At 40.4% G+C, this 20,907-nt stretch overlaps 1 protein-coding gene across 4 annotated transcripts in view; it reads left to right on the top strand.

Moving 5' to 3' along the window:
• Positions 1-20,907, top strand: part of GOLIM4 (golgi integral membrane protein 4) — an 81,178-nt gene that overhangs the window by 44,348 nt on the left and 15,923 nt on the right. For 2 of the 4 annotated variants that reach the window (XM_086674672.1, XM_086674671.1), the window contains exons 2-9: positions 2,726-2,800; positions 4,359-4,408; positions 6,059-6,112; positions 7,466-7,616; positions 11,516-11,598; positions 12,167-12,250; positions 15,526-15,684; positions 19,524-19,856. In XM_086674672.1, the coding sequence (XP_086530798.1) occupies positions 2,726-2,800; positions 4,359-4,408; positions 6,059-6,112; positions 7,466-7,616; positions 11,516-11,598; positions 12,167-12,250; positions 15,526-15,684; positions 19,524-19,856 (989 nt within the window). The remainder of the gene's footprint in view (positions 1-2,725; positions 2,801-4,358; positions 4,409-6,058; positions 6,113-7,465; positions 7,617-11,515; positions 11,599-12,166; positions 12,251-15,525; positions 15,685-19,523; positions 19,857-20,907) is intronic. The other 2 variants (XM_086674674.1, XM_086674673.1) reach the window with 1 other exon arrangement.

Genomic DNA, 20,907 nt, shown 5'->3' with positions numbered 1-20,907 from the left:
ACTCACAAACCGTGTGTGAGATTGTGACCTGAGCTGAAATCAGTAGTCAGATGGTTAACTGACTGAGCCACCCAGGTGTCCCAAGATTTTTTTAAAGTTATTTTTATTTATCTTTGAGAGAGAGAGAGAGTATGTGTACATGCAAATGGGGGAGGGGCAGAGAGGGGTAGAGAAGGACTCTCAAGTAGGTTCCATGCTGTCAGTGCAGAGCCTGATGTGCAGCTCAGTCTCACAAACCCTGAGATTGTGACCTGGTCCAAGGTCAAGAGTGAGACATTTAACTGACCGAGCTACCCAGGTGTCCTGCAACCAGGCTTTTTGGAGTACAGCTTCCTTTACCCCAAGTTCATGCCCCTGTGCTTTTGTCCCTGTGATGTCTTCCAGAAGTGCCTTTCTCCCTCGGGGTCCTTTTCTGTCAAACTGCTCTTCATTCTCAAAGCCAGCCAAGAGATCACCTCTTCTCACCTCTGAGAAGTCTTCTCTTACCTTTCTCGCATCCAGAGCTCATCCTTGTCTTTCCTTGGGCTTCAATATATTTTTATTGCGCTAAATGTATTTAGCTCCGTTTTTAAATTTTTATTTATTTATTTATTTTTGAGCGAGCGAAAAAGAGTGTGAGCAGGGGAAGGGGCAGAGAGAGAGGGAGACACAGAATCCGAAGCAGGCTCCAGGCTCCGAGCTGTCAGCACAGAGCCTGAGGCAGGGCTCAAACTCACGAACCACGAGATCATGACCTGTAGCTCTAATTATTTAAAAATTACCTAACCTGTGTACTGTGTTAGACTTGAGCTGCTTGTAGCCAGGCCTATGTCTATCTATTCATTTTTCATTTCTACTCATGATGTGGTTCCAGTTACATGGTAGGGACTCCATGGATGCAGAGCTGTATTGGATTCCTTTATAAGAATAGCACTGGGGTGGGCGAGGAAGGGTCATCTGGCAGGGAATAGAACTCCAGGCAGAGGAAAAGACTGGAGCAGGGATGGTTGCTATGACTTGTGTGAGGCTGAGGCTGAGGGGCAAGTTGAGATTGGGGCATACACGCTGCCAGGGCATGACGTGATGCCAGTTTGGATGGTGGCAGGAATTCTAGGAGCAGTGCACAGAGATGGCAGCAGACGTGTGAGTAGAGGTCGGGGCTGTGGTAGTTGCAGAGGGAGAGAAACTTCCTTGGAAGTGGAAGGTTTATATGGGATGACAAGATGAGAGATGCAGTGTGGGGAGGCGGTGGCGGACCCAGGAGGCGATGGGCAAGTTGGAGGGAGGACAGCAAGAGCTGCCAACTGGCAGCTGTGACACTGGGGAAAGGGCGGGAGGGACAGGGCATTCACTTCAAGCGCAAGGGGTTATTATGTCAGGTGTGGGGGAGGGGAGTTGCTGTGACCGCAGCCCTTTTGGATGTGTCCAATAGTGTCGGGCAGTTGTATGCACTGTACGTGGTGAGTCCGTGATTGATGGTGAAATTGTATCTTAGGCAGCCAAGGGAAGCTAGGGACTGGCACGGGAACCAAATAACAGGTTTGGCTTTCCTTGGCAAGGAATGAGATCACATGGGACCATAATGCTGCACAAATAGGATGCAAAGTGTATGTCAGAAATTCAGGTTTTGCCCTTTCCCCCCTTCTTTGCCTGTACAAACCACTCTGCGAGGCTGGGCTTTCTGTCCCAGAAGGAAATCTGAAACTTGGATACTTCCCAACTTCTCTCAGATTAAAAGAAAAAAAAAAATTTTTTTTAAGTAACTTTTAGCCGGAAACACAGTCTTGGTCTACTAAGTATTATGTCTGGTCTAGTCCATCTGCATACATTTTATTGTATAAATAAAATATCGACTTTATCATCTTATTCATTCAAAGGTAAAGCTCCTCCCATTCTTCCCATTTGATGTAGAAGTGAAGACTGAGGTGGGAAAGAGAGAGTCCTGATGGGCCTCTCTTCCTCTTTTCCCCTACCACATCTGTTCTTCCTCTCTACTCACCAGGCAATGCTGGCTGCTTCAGAGAAGACTGGGTAGGTAGGGATAATCAAGCACAGGAAAGTCTTACAGCATGGCATTGGTTTGCCATTGGGGAAACCCCATGGCAGATGTAAACCTGACGTTTATAGGTTCTGTTTAGAGTCCCTGCCCCCTTCATTTCTATGACTCTCCCCTGTGTTTTCCTTGCTGTGGGGGAATACGCCTTCTCTTTTAGGCCAGTGGGGTGCTGAGGTTTCCTTACTGGTCTGGACAGCCTTAGCTCACATTCAGATCACGTGGACTTGCCAGTATTTATGGGATATGTAGGTGGAGAAACCTGAAGTCTTTGGAAGATGCTGTGCTAATACCTAAGAGAGAGGCAGGAGCTAGAAATATACATGTGGGGCTAACAGCTGTGCAAATGGTGGTGAAAGTCAGGAGAGTGGACACCTCTGCCCTGCAAGAGACATGGAACCTCAGAGATTCTCGTATTTGAGAAGCAGGAGAAGGAGCTGGCAAAGAAGGTGGATAGAAGCCTCTCTCAGAGTATTGTTTCTATAAAGGGGCAGGCTGTGCAGAAGTCAGCTCAGAATTATGTGTATTATTGTGTCTTTTTTACCCAGAATGTGGAATTTATAAATGCAGTCATTTTTATGTTAATTGTGAAGACCTTAAATTGTTTCCCGCCCCCCCCATTTTGAAAATTGATGTTAATTTTACTTTAGAAGTTCTAATTCTTTGCAGATAAATTTTAACTTTTTTTTTCAGTTGTGTATGAACACAGATCAAGATTAGAGAAATCCTTGCAAAAGGAAAGACTTGAACATAAGAAAGCAAAGGAAGGTAAATATAAAATGCAATTTCTGTTCTGTATTTTTATCAAACTCCTCGTTGACATATCATGTACTTGCTTTACTATCTTTTTGCTAAGAAATTTCTCAGCTAAACCCTAAGTCAGTTTTATGGGTAGACTGAGAAAGTCAAGCAATATGTAATGCATTGTGCAGTTCAATAATTTCTGCTTAAGATTAGGTTCAGAATCTTTCATTCAGTTTATGCCACCTTGAGGTAGTTCATATTATTAGTTATACATCAGAAATAAACAGCTTTTCATGTGACTATTACACATATGTTACTTATACCAGAAACTTCTGTCCATAGATGTACAAGGAGTAACAGCTTGTGTTGTCCAGAATATGACAAATTTTATACATTCGTATACACATACATGCATACATTTAGACATATACATACATTTATAACATAATAAATTGATCTCATTGCATGATGTCTCTTTGTGTGTGGTGTCTTCTATGTTATGCACATATTTTATTTTAGGCTTTTTTTTAAATTTTTTTTTTTCAACGTTTATTTATTTTTGGGACAGAGAGAGACAGAGCATGAACGGGGGAGGGGCAGAGAGAGAGGGAGACACAGAATCGGAAACAGGCTCCAGGCTCTGAGCCATCAGCCCAGAGCCTGACGCGGGGCTCGAACTCCCGGACCGCGAGATCGTGACCTGGCTGAAGTCGGACGCTTAACCGACTGCGCCACCCAGGCGCCCCATTATTTTAGGCTTTTATTGGCACAGCTGATGGGTTCAATTTGAGAAATTAGCATTTAGGATAGGCATTAGGCAATGCTATTGATTTTTATCAGAATTTTTCTAGAAAACAGGCTTTATACAGCTTGTGGTTTGAATTTATCCCCATTCTTCTTTTTATTTGTTTCCTTATGTTTTGTGAAATCTTATGAGGAAATATAAGTTAGGTATTCTGTCTGATTATGTTGGTATGGAGTACAGGGAGGGAAAATGGGAGGGCAGTACGGGGTAGGATGTTTTACTGACCCTTGGATTAAGCCTGTTGGAAGAATGCAAGTTTAACATCATTAAACTGCTTTGATAGGATTTGGATTCTCCTTGTCTTTAAATGCAGAGTGATTTTATAGAGCCATCTAGTGGATAATAAAGCTTTAAGAGCATAAAAGGTGGTTTCCGAGGCTTGATTTCTCTTTTCAAGTCCTGAATGGTTTTAGCATGCCATCTAGTGGATAGCAATAAATCATCTCTTGTCTTTAGGTGTGCCTCATTTTTTTCTTTCTTCTTAATTTCAAGGAGAGCTCATCGCAGAATGCACAATCTAAGATCACTTCTAATTAATTGGTTATCCTGTATATTTTGTTTATTCAAGATATATAGCATTAAAATAATGATGAAAATTATATGATAGTTATTTTCAATTCTCTCTAAAGCATTAAGAGGCAAAATAAACTGCGTTACTAAGCATGATTGTTTTTAAACCTAAAATATTTTTCACAAGTCTGAGTAAAGTTTGCCTGTGTTTAAAAATTCCATAATGAATTAACTTACACCCTATTTTCTCCATTTTTTATTTTCTAGATTTTCTTGTTTATAAATTAGAAGCACAAGAAACACTAAATAAAGGAAGGGTATGTTTTGGGTTTTTTTCTTAATTATTTTATGAAACTTAAGGAGAGGGAAATATAGCAACAAAATCTTTTACAGTGTTGATCAGTAGGACAGGAAGGCTGAAATATATATCTACGTATATATATACATATAGTATATATATATTTAAATGTAAATATATATATTTATATAAACATATAAATATATTTTTGATAAAGTGGGAGTAGCCTTAATGTTCAACAATAAATAAAAGATTATTCATTCATTTGTTCATTTGTAGTCTTTTTCTAAGAGAATATATATGTGATGTATATTTTGCTTTGCCTTTGTACAGTGTTACTGTAACTTGCACAGATGTTACTGTGTAACATCTGGCCTAGGGTCAGCATTCAAATACATTTGTGGAAGGAAGGAAGGAAGGAATGATAGTGGCATTTAAAAATTTTTTTTTTTAGTACAAATTCACTGGAGAAAAGCAAGCTTTTCTCTTACTCTAAGAAAAACATATAACATTAGTTGAATGAAACATCAGCATTCTGGGGGTACTAAAACTGACAAGAGTCAGGAGGCTGTCAGCTTTCAACAGGCCTTTTAAAAGGCCCAGCTAAGATTGCGTACTTTCTGTTGTGCATTTCAAAAGAGTTACTCTTACTTTACAAAGAAAGTTCGTTATGAAACAAAGCAATAGAGTAAACTTTAACTTTACAAAGAAAGTACGTTATGAAATGAAGCAATAAAATAAAGCAATAAAGTTTACTCTTTGACTTTACAAAGAAACTGCATTATGAAATAAAGCAATGAAGTGATAGAGGAAAAATGCAGTTCATTTTGGAAATTGTAAAAAAAAAAAAAAAAAAAAGAAAACCAGAAATGGCTGGGAGTGTACTTGTGCCGGAGATGGGGTGCAGCACGTCAGATAGAACAGCACGGGGAGGGAGAATTGTCAGGCATCTTGTGCCCTGACTGCTTGTGGCTGTCCAGGACTGTGGAAATGTGTGAGGCCCGTGTGTAAAGATGTTCCCCTGGGACACAAATTGTACACTGCTGCAACATGGCTTGGGCTCAGGTTTCAGTCCTGGCTCTGCTACTAAACAAGTGTTTGCCCTCAGCTTGGAGTCCTTATCCTTTCTCGGTTTCTCACTTGTGAAATGGGTAAAGTGACACATGGAGAATTCCTCACCCGCGGAAGCCCAGGGAAGGAAAGCACCTTTTCTCTTCCCTTTCTTAAGCCTTGCAGAGACTGTGAGGCCTGGTGCAAGTTGGTTCATCCCCCCATCCCCTCAGAGCACCTGGCGTAGTGTATCAGCCACGCGCCATGCACAGTGACTGTGTCTCAGGGCAAGGACCTTGTGCGTCTGAGCCTCGGTTCTTCTCAACTGGAGAGGGGAAGGGAAGTAAATCCTTTCCAGGGGCCTGCCAGGGTGCTGTTTTATGACTTCATGTCTTACTGTTTCTTTACTAAAACGTAGCAAACTTTGAGGAACATTGAAACTTCTTCCTGCAGTTAAATAAAGAGACGGCCCCAGAGAAATCCTGGTTAGAGCATAGAATTCATTGTGGCTTATATAAGTGAAATAGATGGAATTGTTCTGTTAAGTGCTTTAAGCCATGTTTAGCAAGAGAGACAGGTTCGTTATCTCTGTGTTAACCATTTTCTTTTCAATTTACAGCAAGATTCCAATAGTAGATACAGTGCGTTGAATGTGCAACATCAGATGTTGAAAGTGAGTAATTTAAAGTTGTTCTTCATGCGTGGATGAAAGAACTAAGTAACTTACAAGATCAAGGAAAGCTTATGGAAGGTTGATTTGTGTGGTAATACAGCACATTGTCATTTTTCACTAAAAATGATATAGAATTGTAATGTCCCCTCATCTCATCACCCAGTTATAAACACACACACATACACACACACACAAAACCATTCAGCTTATTACACATTTTTTTTTTGGTGAAACAGTGTCTGGTCACCTGATTTTTAATTCTGTTCTTCTCTTAATCCTTTAAGGCTTTTTGTTTGTTTAATTTCTCGCAGTGGTCTACCGTAGATACTTGCTTTCATCTTAGGCACATTGGAGGCAGTAGAATTAAATGCCTCATTCATGTTACTAATATTTAATGTGTCCTTTTACTTGTTACAGGAACACAATTTATATTTAAAGCTTTTCCTTCCTTGATTCTTGGGTAAAACTATTGTGGGTCAAGACGACTTAAGAAAGAGAGAGAGAGAGAGAGACAGAGAGGGGGAGGGAGGGAGGGTGGGGCGGGGGGGGAAGATTCATTATTTCTGTGAAGCTAGAAGAGAAGATTGGGTCTCATGAAGCCTTCTGCACAGCAGGAAAACCATGTCAGGGTCTCCACCCCTTCCTTCAACCTCCCTCCCTCCCCGCCTGGCTTTTTATTTGGTATTGTCTTTCCTCCTGTGTCAGTAGAGTGAGTGCTTTTCATCAAAACCAGAACCTTTCCTGGATCAAGAAAGCAGTGCATGGATTAAAGCAGACCATCCTTTCATTAAGCATATGGAGATTGTAGCATTTACCTAGATTATGATTACAGTGTAGTATTATAACTAGGAGTAAGGTAAATAAGATTTATTACTTCCCCCAAAGGGAAAAATATCACTTTTTTTTTTCCCTTTTTCTTTAAACTGAGTTGCCAGGAAGGCTGAAAAGTAAGGAAGGGAAATAAAAAATGTTGCTGAGAAAACATTAGATTGAAAGTCTGGAATATCTGTGGAGGGATAATTTTTCCATTATCTTTACCTTGTCTCCACAGCAATTTGAACCCCTGGGAATTTCCCCAAATCCTTCCCCCCGCCCCTTTCCATCTCCCATTGCTGACTTCTGACTTCTTGTTGTTTTACCGATGTTAAAAATTAAAGAGAAAATTATGTTTGGCCATGATCCCAAGCCACTGATCTGAAATGTAAGGGAAATGGAGGGGAACTGCCCAAATTAAAAGCAACCTGAGGAAGACAGAACCTGCTACTTCACCTGTTCTTTCTCCAGAGAGAAAGGCTATAGACTCTGGGATAATTTAGGGAATACACATCTCTGCTCAAGTTCTCATCTTTGCAGAGTCAACATGAGGAGCTGAAGAAACAGCACAGCGACTTGGAGGAGGAACATCGCAAGCAAGGAGAAGACTTCAGTAGGACGTTTAATGACCATAAGCAGAAATACCTGCAGCTGCAGCAAGAGAAAGAGCAAGAACTTTCTAAGCTAAAAGGTATTTGAAAGTCTAATTAGCCAGTTTATGTGGACATAGCTGCTTATATTAATGTTTCTGTAAAACAATAGAATTTTGTTTGTTGTTTTACATGGTGATTGATTCACACTTACCTGTGGTTACTTCTTTTTTTTTTTTTTTTTAAGTTTATTTATTTTGAGAGGAAGAGAAAGAGTGTGAGCCGGCGAGGGGCAGAGAGAGAGGGAGAGAGGATCCCAGGCAGGCTCTGTGCTATCAATGCAGAGCCTGAAGCAGGGCTCAGTCTCCTGAACTGTGACATCATAACCTGGGCCGGGATCAAGAGTTGGACACTGAGCCACCCAGGCGCCCCCACATGTGGTTACTTCTTTGTAATGTTTCACATTTGTCTTTATCTCTTTGTGTTTAATGTTTAGGGAAACAGAATAGAATAGTGATTCTTAATTGTTTTTTTAACGTTTATTTATTTTTGAGAGACAGAGTGTGAGCGGGGGAGGGGCAGAGAGAGAGAGAGAGAGAGAGAGAGACAGAATCCGAAGCAGGCTCCAGGCTCTGGGCTCTCAGCACAGAGCCCGATGCGGGACTCACACTCATGAGCTGTGAGATCATGACCTGAGTTGAAGTTGAACGCTCAACTGACTGAGCCACCCAGGCGCCCTAGAATACTTAGTGGTTCTTGGTGGGGCGCGTTGGTCTCATTGGGTAAGATAGTTCTCTTTGTATGTGTATTGCAAGATATTTAGCATCTCTGACCCCTATCCACAAAATGCCAGCAATGCTGCATGGTCATTGTGATGATCAGAATTGCCCCGTGCATTTCCTAGTCTCTAAGGGGCCGAAAAGATTACCTGTTGATTGCTAGCAGTAGCTCTGAAAAGCTCAGGCCTCAGAGTCAGAGTGCCCTGGTGAATTTTGGCCTCTTCAGTTACTAGTTACATGACCATGGACAGGCTGTATAATCACCACACACCTCATTGCTGTTGTCTGTAGAACTGGGGTATTCATAACAAGTTATCAACCTCCTAGGGTTCGTGTGAGGATTAAATGATTTATGTACAGCACCTAGAACAGTTACTGACACACAATCAGCATCAGCATGAAGCATTTTCATACTAATATGAAGCAATATGTGTCACTTCTCTGAGTACATGTAAATTCTTAAAAGGGGAAATATTCTAGAATCAGCTCTTCAGATGCTAAATAAGTTTGGAGTGCGAGAGTTGGTGTAAAAAGGCACATAATGCTTGCAAAAACAATGGTGAAATCCAAGGAAGGCCTGTGGCCCAGTTAATTATACTGTACCAAACAATATTTTGATTTTATATAAGATATCATCATAGAGGGAAGCTGAGTGATGGGTACTTTGGACCTCTGTGTACTTTTTTTTTTTTTGCAATGTTTTGTCTGTAAGTACTTCAAAATAATAAGTTACAGCAAAAAGGCACATGGGAATTAGGTAGCCATAGAAGCCGTTTACAAGGAGTTCAGGTGGTCTTGAGAGAGGGGCCAGGTGTCAGCAGATGATACCCAAAAGGTGTAGACTGGCAGGGGCGTTGGCTTGTTGGTGATATGGCAGATGGTGGGGGTCATTAAGATAACAGAGAAAAGTCTTCTCAGAGGTAATATAAATCATGTTTTCTTGTGTCTACTCTGTATTCCTTTCTTTGAAATAAAGCTCATGTAGAGTAGAGTTTTAACAAATTAAATACAGAAGTGATAAATCAGAACCATGGCAAAGAGAAGGACACATGTATGTGAATTCTGTGTGCTAAGATAACGCAAGCCTCGTAGCCTGGTCTCAACTTGCTGGCAGCCAGGACAGAAAAGGAAATGCAGTAAGTGATAGGGTTCTCATCATCAGAAAGAGAGAATATACCTACACTGTGTGTTGAGCAAGGGAGGGAGAAACAGAGAGTAAGAGAAGGAGGTGAGAGAGAATGGTATGTATTTGTGGTATCAATTAATTTTTGGAAGAAATTTCACAGAGGCCTTAAACAGTCGGGTGTGAAGATGCCTTTGATGACACTTTTATGAGCAGTTTTTACATCAGCACTTTTGTGTGATTATGATTCCTGGATAAAAGCTTTAGTTAGTAAGTTAAAGCATACTGTGATAGATGCAGATTAGTGGCAACTAAGGTGAATAATCCAGGCAGTCTGTGGTAGTTTAATGTGATACCAGAAGGGAATTTAGGATCCTGGGGAGATGAGCTGGGAGCATATAAGTTTAAGTAAGTATTCTTTTTGTTATTGTTAAAATAATAGCTGGCACTCAGCAAATGTTTACCATGTGCCGGTACCAGGTGAAACTCTTCATGCGATTATTTTTATTTAATTCTCATAACAACCTGTAAGTTAGGCATTGTGTTTAGCCTAATTTAACAAATGAAGGCACTGAGGCTTAATAAAATTAAATAACTCAAGTCAATACAGTTAAAGTACAGAGGCAACTGCCTTAAGTTTATAATCCAAAACTCCTTTATAAGCTAGTGGGTTGGGTGTTGTGTGTGTGCATGCATGTAGGCGTGTATATGCATGTTTTCATGTGCATGTGTGTATGCGTGTGTGTCTACTGAAGCCCCCATCCAGCCAACGACACATTTAGGGTGTCCTTGGATTGCCAGTGGTGTCCTGTTTTGACCTTTGAGTCGAAATCCTTCCCACCCTGTTCTTGATCTCTCCCCTAAACCCAGTCACCAGTCCAAAGCTCAGGGGGTTAGGCAGGGACTATATAGGAGTAAAAGTGGACAGAAAATGTGGTGAGAGATGGTGATGGGCACTTTCTTCAGCGCTGGGTGCCACACTGCAGAGTTAGGGTTTTGTCTGCCACTCGGGTGGTTTGCCCAGCAATGTGCAGATTTAACAGCTGCTGTCTCAGCGTTGTTATTAACAGCATCCCCTTTCACTTTCAAAGGTACCTCCCATGGAAAAATGAATTATATTGTCATCCTGTCACCATTCAACTTCTGCTGAGTATTGTCACATGAGATTTGGCCTCATGTTGCCAAATATTAGTAGACCCAGATTCTTGATTTTTAAGGGGTGACAACTGTTCAAATGTGGAACACTCTGCATAGGTCAACACTGCAGGGGCCAAAAAAAAAAAAAAAGAGAGAAAAAAAAAAAGAAAAAACTCATGTGAGTTAGATTCAGCCCTGGAGCTAACAGTTCATAGCATCTAATGCCCAGATATAGTGAAAGTGAGAAAATCACCAGGAGGGTAAGAGGGCTGGGCCTGGAATCTTTAAGTCACTGAAGCTGTTCCCTGAACAGTAGGCTTGAGATTGGAGAGATTATAGGACTTTACTTGGACAGCCACGGTCTCACATTATAGCCCTGGAGAAAACTGTCCTTTCGTTATCGGTGGGAGAATTTGCATCAGTCAAGAACTCAATGGTAGGGGAAAGAAAATACATGTAGAATTTTTCAACAGGTAAGTGGGATTTTTCTCTGTCTCTTATTTCTTGAGTTGCCTTTGTAATTGAAATACCCTTTGGGGTCTGTGGAACTTATTCATGCTATAGAAGGAGGATTTGTACTTTTTGATAACTTTCTTTTTAATTTGTGGAGAGCCTCAAATCTTATACTGTTCCTGCCCATTACATTTTATTCCTAAGGACTTGCCTATTAACAGAAATACGTCATTTTTTTAACTACTGAGTAATTACAACTCCTTAACTTCTACACTGTGTAGCTTCTTTAAAAGTATTTAAACTATCAAACCAGATTGTTTTGGAATGTCCGGCTGAACCCATGCCACATCCCCAAATGATATAATTTTGGTTGATTTGGCCTATTATACTATCAAAGTTAAAAACAAATCCTAAAAATAGTTATGTGAAGTTTCAGGTATGAAACTAATGGAATCAAAAGCCAGAAAAATCTCAAGGCTTTAGGCACTATTTTCTTTTTCAAAAATAGAAACCGTGTACAATTTGAGAGAAGAGAATAGACAACTAAGGAAAGCGCACCAAGACATGCACACACAGCTTCAAGACGTCAAGGTAAAACAGAACTGAGCATTTGACTGTTTACTATTGGCCTGCTTTACTTTGCAGAATGTCTTTAGATGTTATTCCCTAATTGACCTGCATTACAAATCCACATTGTTGTTTTGGGCTTTGCGTAAACTGGAGTGTGCCCAGTACTTTTATCACTTCTGCATCGTGAGCTAAAGGATGGTCTGAAAATGCATTTTCGTTCGTACTGAAATGATTCTTTTGCTAGATGGTTGCATTTTAATAAGCTTTGTGTTTCCCAAGTTTTATTAATAATGAGATGTTCCTTTGATTTTGATTTCATCGTGATTATGATATTGATACCACACTTGATCTTAGCCAAAAGGCCGAGAAGCGATTAGTGATTATGACGTTGAGGTAGCACATTGTCGGTTTCAGAATACTACATTCATAGAATCTTCTCTCTACGATGATTTTTGAACTTAGCAAATGCTATGAGAACAACAAGCAGCCAGGCAGGCAAGCTGCATGTGGGTGCCCATTCCGCTGTCAGCCAAAGCAGAAGTTGTCTTAGAATGTTAAATGTCAACATGTAAAATTCTTTTTTGTGTAGCAACAGCATAAGAATTTACTCTCCGAGCACGAACAACTTGTAGTGACTTTGGAAGACCACAAGAGTGCACTAGCTGCTGCGCAGGTTAGCAGGGTAGCAGCCTCTATTGGTTCTTGTTACAGTCTGCTTAACCTTTCCAAATTCCTTATGCATGTAGTCTCTCACAAGCCAATCTTCAGTAAGTTCCTTAGGACAGAGCTCTCCTGATCCTGAGGATCCTGCATGCTTTCAAAATTCAATCAAGAGAATATTAAATAAGCCTTTGATGATGATGATGATGATGATGATGATGATGATGATGATTTTTTGCACTGGTAGTGTGGTACCTATGACTATCTCTACTCTTCAGCAGCCCCTACATGCAGTGGTCTAATACTTGTTTAAACTACAGAAATCATCCCTTGTATCTGGTCTTCTGCCGCTCTCCGCCCTTTTGATGACTCTTCCTGTGGGATCTATAGGATTTTATGATGGTAGCTACCTAAATAAATAATTGTCAGACTTTTTCTTCCATCCTTCCCTCCCTCACTTCTGCTTTCCAGCCTACAGACACTCCTTTTAGGACTAGGCTTATGAATTGTTGGTCAAATTAACAGGAAATAAGAGATCTCATGTCAGTGGAGAAGGAAAACAAGAGTCGTAAGGTCCATTTGTTCAAAGCCTCGAACAGTCCCTGGCACAAAGCGGGCCTGTAGTGGATATTTCCTGAATGAACAAACGAACAAATACAAGTGTCGGAGAGCTTTTTAAGGCAGTACCACACTGATTTACAGCTTTCTAGTAGAAGCAAACCAGTAGAAATGGCTAGCTTAGTCACTGGGTCTGCACTTTTTTTTCTGTTGGAAGAATTAAGAGGAACACCAACTATCTGTCCAATTCAGGAGACTATGTGTTACTTCTTGTCTTTATAAAATTATAAGAAAGGTAATATGCTGGGCCCTGGCCCGTCTTAGAGACTATAGCATCTGCATTTGTGGGACTCCTTTTCAAGGTAGTCATTGAGTATCTCCCTCTGAAACTGTAGCTGTGTGGTAACTCTTCACATGTGTACAAATCAAATTGACTTTGGGAGATTATTTCATTCAAAACTTTCTTTATAAAATTTTTACCAGGAATTTATTTGAGGCTGTTTTTCATGCTGAAAAACATGACAAACCAATTTGAGTATTCTGTGTGCTATCATGGCCACAGACATTAGGCTAAGCAACAATTTGAAAATCCAGAGAAATGTAAGTAAAAAATGCATTTTACAAATGACCAAAACCAAATTGCGTAGTAAGCTTGCTGGGAGTGTTATGGACAGGATTTTGTAGTAGAAAAAAATATTTTTATGTAGCTTATGTATCATATTCTATTTCTTTAAAAATCTTTTCTGCTCCTTTGACGGGGGGCTGCAGTTCTCCTGCCCACCCGCCCCACCCCCACCCCCTAAATCATTATGCCAGAACTAGGTGCAGCACTTAGAGTCCCCCCTCTGATCCCCATAGTAGTACTTTCCCTGGCTCTCCTTAGAAAGTAAATACCGCTGCAGGCACCTACATGTCTTACGTAAATTATCTTACCAGACCGGGTCTTGACAACCTGATTTTTAAATGTAGTTGAGTGCAGAGAAAGCAAGAATAGAATAGAATTTGAGTTTACAGTTTGCCAGGGATCTTCATAAGAACTTCTGTACAGGATTTTATTTAATATTTACAGTCTACTGAGTTATTACATTGTGTCCTTTTTGTAGCTAAATAAAGTGAGGTCAAAGAGAAATGAAATAGCTGGCCCAAGATCAGTGGCCAGACCAGATCTGAGCTTCAAGTTTAGGGCCTGCGGACGTCACGGTCACGTGTAACTTGTAAGCAGGCATTTTTGGAGACTTTCCCTCTTCACAGTTCCATGGGCCTTGCCCCACACCCGGTCGAGTCATAATTTCTAGACTGGGGGCTCAGGAGACTGCATTTTTAACATGATCCTTCCATTATTCTCAGTGCACACTAATATTTGACAGCTGCAGCATTACTGCTTTCAAATATGTATCTAGGAGGAGGAGAAAGGAGAAATATTTATTAAAAGTATCACTATGTGGATGTCTTTTTTTTTTTTTTTTCCTTTGACCTCCAAAGTTGGTTTGCAAATGTTTTGATAGATTTCTGGGATAAGGGCCATCATTAGCCATATGGCATAGCTTTGTACAAATTATAAGGAAGCGCTCCCCTGAGATAGATTTAGTGAGAAAACTTCTTCACCTTTGTGTGAATTGGAAAAAAAAAACTCAAAAGGCCCCTCTTCGTTGGGGTGAAAGAGCACTACGCCAGGGTGCACGGCTGGGGCAGTGGGGTGCCGGCTGGACTCCCACCTCCACTCACCTGCTCTACTGTGCACACTGGCTGGGAAACTTGTTCAGAAAAGATTGCTGTGTTCTCTGTCTGTGTTTACGTGGGTGTGTGTTTACACACACAGCATCTCTGTTTTGGGATAACAGTGCTGGTGTATGTGATGAGCTAAGTATGAGCAGTGTCTCTTGATTTTCTTAGTTAAGGTATTTGATTTTTCTTCTGCCTTTCTAGTTCCTTGTGTTAAAAATATTGCACATGCACACACACATACAGACCACCACCACATATACACAGACACAGCTATAAGAGTATATTGTAGTTTAATACTTACAGTAGTGCCTTTATCACCTTAGAAGAAAGGTTCACAGCTGAGGAATAAAAATCTAGGCTCATTTCATGCCTATGCTATTCCTTTTCTAAATCTTCAGAGCACAATACCGTAAGCATTCTGGAAAGTAAGGGACCGTATTTGAGCACAGGCTGATGGGCAGAAGGGTGTGGTCTGAGCGATTATATATATATACATATATATATGCTAATGTTTTTATATGTATATCTATATAGTTGCTTATTTTAAGCTTATGATTCCTTTCCACTGAAAAACATTACTTAGACCATATTGGTAAAAGATATCTGCACTTGTATTTATATAATTATGTGAATTTTTAAACAGATTTTTTAATGCTTGTAAAACTGATTGCAAACGGTCTTTTAATAATGATATTTATACTAGGAAGTTATTTATAAAAATTCTGACTGTTTAACATAGCATGAGAAACTAACATCTGTCTTAGATATTTTTTCTCTGCTCCCTTTATGTCTAATTCTCATTTGCATGTGCTTAAAAATGGTTAAGCTTCTCCAAGTAAGAATAGCTAATGCATGGAAATAATCTGCATATTTTTCCTAATTTGTACTTCGGTATAATATTTTAGTCTAGTCTTCCAGTGAACCCTAATGTCCATCCATGAACAATGTATCTCTTTCCCTCCTCAAATTGTACAATTTGCATCCAATTGTGCAATTTATACACAGACACAAGTTGCAGAGTATAAACAATTGAAAGATACTTTGAATCGGATCCCAAGCCTTCGCAAACCAGAACAAACAGAGCAGCAGAATGTTACCCAGGTGACACATTCTCCACACAGGGACAGCACAGCGAGGGAGAAGGCAGCTGGAGAGCCGCGGGAGGTAAGAGGCGTGAACTGGTATTCTGTGGTGGGGTCACTTTCCCCATCAAGCTGTCATCAGGTGAACTGCTCGAAATATTGCCGACCCTTCCTTCAGAACAGTGGTTCTCAAATTTTAGCATAGATCAGAGTCCCCGGCAGGGCTGTTAAAACACAAATAGTTGGGCCCCAGCCCAGAATTTCCAGTTCAGTTATTTTGGGATGAGGCCTGCATTTCTAACTGATTCAGCTGGTCTGGGGAGTACACTTTGAGAACTGCTGTAATGTTTTCTGGGAAAGACTCTACCAACTTTTTTATTCAAGTGGGTTTATTTTTTTTAAGGAGCTGTTGTGCTGAGTTTTTTATTTATTTATTTTTTCTGTTCATGTCATTTGGGTTGTTAGGGAGCAGAGTGATAAGATTAAATGATCATAAGGATATTATGTGATAGCCCACTCAAGTATTAGGGTTGATAGTATAGTTCTGGGTCCACAGAGAACAAGCCAAAAATTGTATTTAAGAGGTCTCTATAAAACTACCAAATGTATGCATGCTAGTTTCTTAATCCACTTGTTTTTTTGTATTCCTGTTCTTCATAAAAGTTGAGCCTTGCTTAAAAAATATCTCCTAAGCGAGACATCAAAAGTAGGGTTACCCTTATCCTTAACTCTTACAAAGTTGTTTTAATTACATGCATAATAAATACAGCACATGTGACTATCTTTCCCCCTGAAAAAGTTGGTTTTAACAGCAAACGTTCAAGAAGATGTGCCCTGAGTTACCATCTTATGGGAATATTTAAGTTGCTAGGAGCAGACTTCATGGAAATCTTCAGTCATGCAGAGCATTCCTGTATAGACAGGACCCTCTGTGTCTTCTGTGGTTACTTTTAACATAAGAAAACATGACCAGATCTCTGGCCTGGGGATCGGTTCTATTCTTTATCCTAGTCTGACTACCAGTTTCCTGGGTTAATCTTGTAATGACTCACACCTTTAGTTTTCTCATCTGTGAGGTGGAGAGAGTAGTTATCTGCTGGAAGCTTTCTCACAGAAGTGCTATGGAGATAAATGGCACACGTTTGAAAGCACTTTAAAGAAATACTTCATGTAAAGCTAGGGCAGTATTATGTCAAACACGCCAGGTACGTGAGGACATTGGTAAGACATACATCTCCAAAAGTTGTCTTCAGATGTCTGAGAGAGGACTTTCTTCCTCCTTTTGTTTATTTATTTTATTCTTTTTTCAGATTTTTCTTTAAATTCTAGTTAGTTAACATACAGAACATATAGTGCAGTATTGGTTTCAGGAGTAGAATTTAGTGATTCATCACTTACATACAACACTGAGGGCTCATTCCAACAAGTGCCCTCCTCAGTGCCCAGCACTATCTAGCCCATCCCCCATCCATTTCCCTCCATCAACCCTCAGTTTGTTCTCTATCATTAAGAGTCTCTTATGGTCTGCTTCCTTCTGTCTTTTTTTTTCCCCTTTCCATGTGTTCATCTGTTTTATTTCTTAAATTCCACATGAGTGAAATCATGTGGTATTTGTCGTTGACTTACTTTGCTTAGCGTAATACACTCTAGCTTCATTTACATGATTGCAAGGCAAGATTTCATTCTTTTTGATGGCTGAGTAATATTCCATTACACACACACACGCACGCACACACACACACACACACACACACACACACACCCACACCACATCCCCTTTATCCATTCATCAGTTGATGGACATTTGGGCCCTTTGCATAGTTTGGATGTTGTTGATAATGCTGCTGTAAACATCGGGGTGCATGTACCCCTTCAAAACTGTATTTTTGTATCCTTTGGGTATACCTAGTAGTGCAATTGTGGGTCATAGGGTAGTTCTGTTTTTAATTCTGAGGAACCTCCATGCTGTTGTCCACTTTCCACCAACAGTGTGAGAAGGTTCCCCTTTCTCCACATCCTCACCGACATCTGTTGTTTCCTGTGTTGTTAATTTCAGCCATTCTGACAGGTGTGAAGTGATATCTCCTCATGGTTTTGATTTGCATTTCCCTGATTATGTGTGATGTGAAGCATCTCTTCATGTGTCTGTTAGCCATCTGGGTGTCTTCTTTGGAAAAGTGTCTATTCTTGTCTTCCCATTCTTCACTGGATTATTTGTTTTTTTGGGTGTTAAGTATGATAAATTCTTTTTTTTAATTTTTGTTTTCTAAATGCTTTTATTTATTTTTGAGAGAAAGAGAGCACACGTGTAAGAGGGGGAGGGGTAAAGAGAGGGGGAGGACAGAGGATCCCCAACAGGCTCTGCACTGACAGCAGAGAGCCTGATGTGGGTCTTGAACTCATGAACCGTGACATCATGACCCGAGCCAAAGTCAAACACTTAACCTACTGAGCCACCCAGCCACCCCCAGTTTGATAAATTCTGTATAGATTTAGGATACTAACTCCTTATAAGATATCTCATGTGTAAATACCTTATTCCATTCCATAGGCTGCCTTTTAGTTTTGTTGATTGTTTCCTTCACTGTGCAGAAATATTTATTTATTTATTTATACAGTCCAGTTTCTCAGTTATAGTTCTGCCAATTTAAGAAGATGGCTTCACATTTATTTCAGTTTGAAAGAACAATCTGACCAAAGTAGTCATTTTTTCTGATAAAGAAGGTGGGAAGGGGGAAAGGAGTGATTCGTTTTCTTACGATATTTTATCATTTCTTTTTTGCCCCTCCTTTCTAAGTAATGAAGATCAAATGGAAATCTGAAACTTTCAATCTGGGAAAACCAATTTAAATCAACCAATTTTTGAAGAGGAATTTTCTGTAAAAAAAAAAAACACAAAACATGTCTTTTTTGTTGTTCAGAGTTTTCTATATTAACACTACAAAATATTTACAAAATATTTCCTTGGATTTATGAAGAGATGCTACTTTAATATGTTAAAAATGTTTTATTGTATGGTTTAATGGGCACTATTTTTAGTTAACATGGATGTCTATTAGTAATGGCATCTTTTTTTATTAATAAAAATAAACCCAACTCATCCTCAATATCATCTTATCCTTCTCTTTTCTTAAATTAAAAAAAAAAATTAATGTTTATTTTTAAGAGAGAAAGAGACAGAGCACTAGTCGGGGGGGGGGGGGGGGGGGCGAGTGGCAAAGAGAGAGGGAGACACAGACTCTGAAGGAGGCTCCAGGCCACAAGCTGTCAGCATAGACCCGATGTGGGGCTCGAACTCACGGATCTCAAGATCATGACCTGAGCTAAAGTTGGATACTTAACTGACTGAGCCACCCAGAAGCCCTTGTCCTTCTCTTTTCAAATCATTATTATTTTTTTTTAAGATTTATTTAAGTAATCTCTACACCCCACATGGGGCTTGAACTCATGACCCTGAGATCAAAAGTTGCATGCTCTTCGTACTGAGCCACTAGGGCACCCCACTTTTCAAATATTATTGAAAACAAAGTTTACATTGAAGAAAATCATGTAAGCACTTCATCACTTGAAGTCTGAGTTTTTTTTTTTTTTTTTTCCTTGTTCTAAAGGAAAACAGGAGTTAGATTGCTTTTGAGGGAAGTTAGATTGCAATGTGGTCATGTATAGGCTTTACTCTTAGGTTACTATTTGTATGCTTCCTACGATGAGATTTTACTTATGTTATCTCTATTTTATAGGTGAGATGACACAGTGAGAAGAGTTAAGTGACTCCATTGCAGCCATACTTTTCAGTCAGGACTGTGTATTTCTAGATTCCCAAGATTTTGCTTATGTTGTAACCCCATAGACATGGTAATAAACAGGTTGTATCACTGCTTTCAAAGTAGAAGAGGGTCATTTCCAGTGATGTGCTTGGCCTAGGTGTCTCGGAATAATGATGTGTGGCAGACACATGAAGCTGTTCCTAGAAGAACAGAAGAAACAAAACTTTACCCTCCCACCCAGAAGGAGGCAGAATTTCAGGCTCCAGCAGAGCTGAACCAGCAGGACGCGGAACCCAGAGAGCCGGAGGAGCGTCAGGTGGAAGAGGAGCACAGGAAGGCCCTGGAAGAGGAGGCCATGGAACAGGTCGGGCAGGCTGAACATCTGGAGGAGGAACACGACCCATCCCCAGAGGAACAGGATCGGGAATGGAAGGAACAGCACGACCCGAGGGAGGAAGCCAACCTTCTGGGAGGGCACGCTCACGCCGAGGTACGAGGTCCTTCACCTCCACTGGGATTCTGTTTCGTCAGCCAGGATAGGGAGCATGGCTTTGTTTTTAAACATTGAAAAAGCCTCCCCATATACAACAATCTCTAAAATAAAATTCGAGCGATTTCACTAAATGTTACATGCACGTATGTTTTTTAGATGCACATGTTTAAATTTTTTCGTGTAATGTTAATAGCATAGCTGCTCCCATCCCTCAGAAAGCTGACCCGAAGGAAACAGAAAGCTGTTGGTGTATTTTCTTTGTCAGTAGTGCGTAACAAGGCAGCCTCATGCTCACTCAGGTCCCTTGAGCAGAAGGAGGACAGATAAGCGCCTGATGGGGCACCTCCGGGGAACGTGTTCAAGTTCCAAGGGCAACTTGAGGCCCAGAAAGGTCTCATTTTCTAGGATCAAAAGTCTCCTTCTCCCTGTTCATTTACTATCAAATGGTAGGTTGGCTTCTGCACATTCATCTTCAAGGTGGTTATTAAGTTGTCAAAAGGCTGATCTTATCACTTAAGGATGCCCACCGGGTGAGTATGTTTAACCAATCTCTGCTCAGTCTCCCCCTACCGGAGCACTCCCCTCTCACATAAATAAGGCTTTTTCTCTTTGAAAAATCCATTCTTATTAGAAAACCGAATTTAAAAGAACTTGAAGCAACACCGAGTGCAGAGAGTTATCTTTCTTCTTCTGTCTCTAAGCTGATCCTTAACACTGGGCTACCTGCCTTTACATACATGCCAGTCACTTTGTATTTATGCCTCTGAGGTTTTGTTCGGCTTCGAGCTTTCTAAGACTTCAAGCTGCCTGAGGCTTTAGGCTGAGTAGATGTAACCGCCTCTGTTGTTGGACCCCTTGTTGCAAACTTAGCACGGAGAAGCTTCTCCCAGTCTTGTGTCCCTCATACGGCCTTTTTCAAAAGTAATTCCCCTTTGGGTTTAATTCCCCTTAACCCTGCACCTTCTTTTCTTTGGTGAATATTGGGTGTGCTTGTGTTGGTTGGGAGAGGGGGTGATGATGGAGGAGTGAGTTGTGGGTAGCTCAGTGG

Source organism: Puma concolor, chromosome C2 (assembly GCF_028749965.1).
Source record: "Puma concolor isolate L17-30 chromosome C2, mPumCon1.1.hap2, whole genome shotgun sequence".
Taxonomy (NCBI): Eukaryota; Metazoa; Chordata; class Mammalia; order Carnivora; family Felidae; genus Puma; species Puma concolor.
The sequence above is the reverse complement of the archived record's forward strand: the minus strand, read 5'-3'. Positions and strand labels throughout refer to the sequence as shown.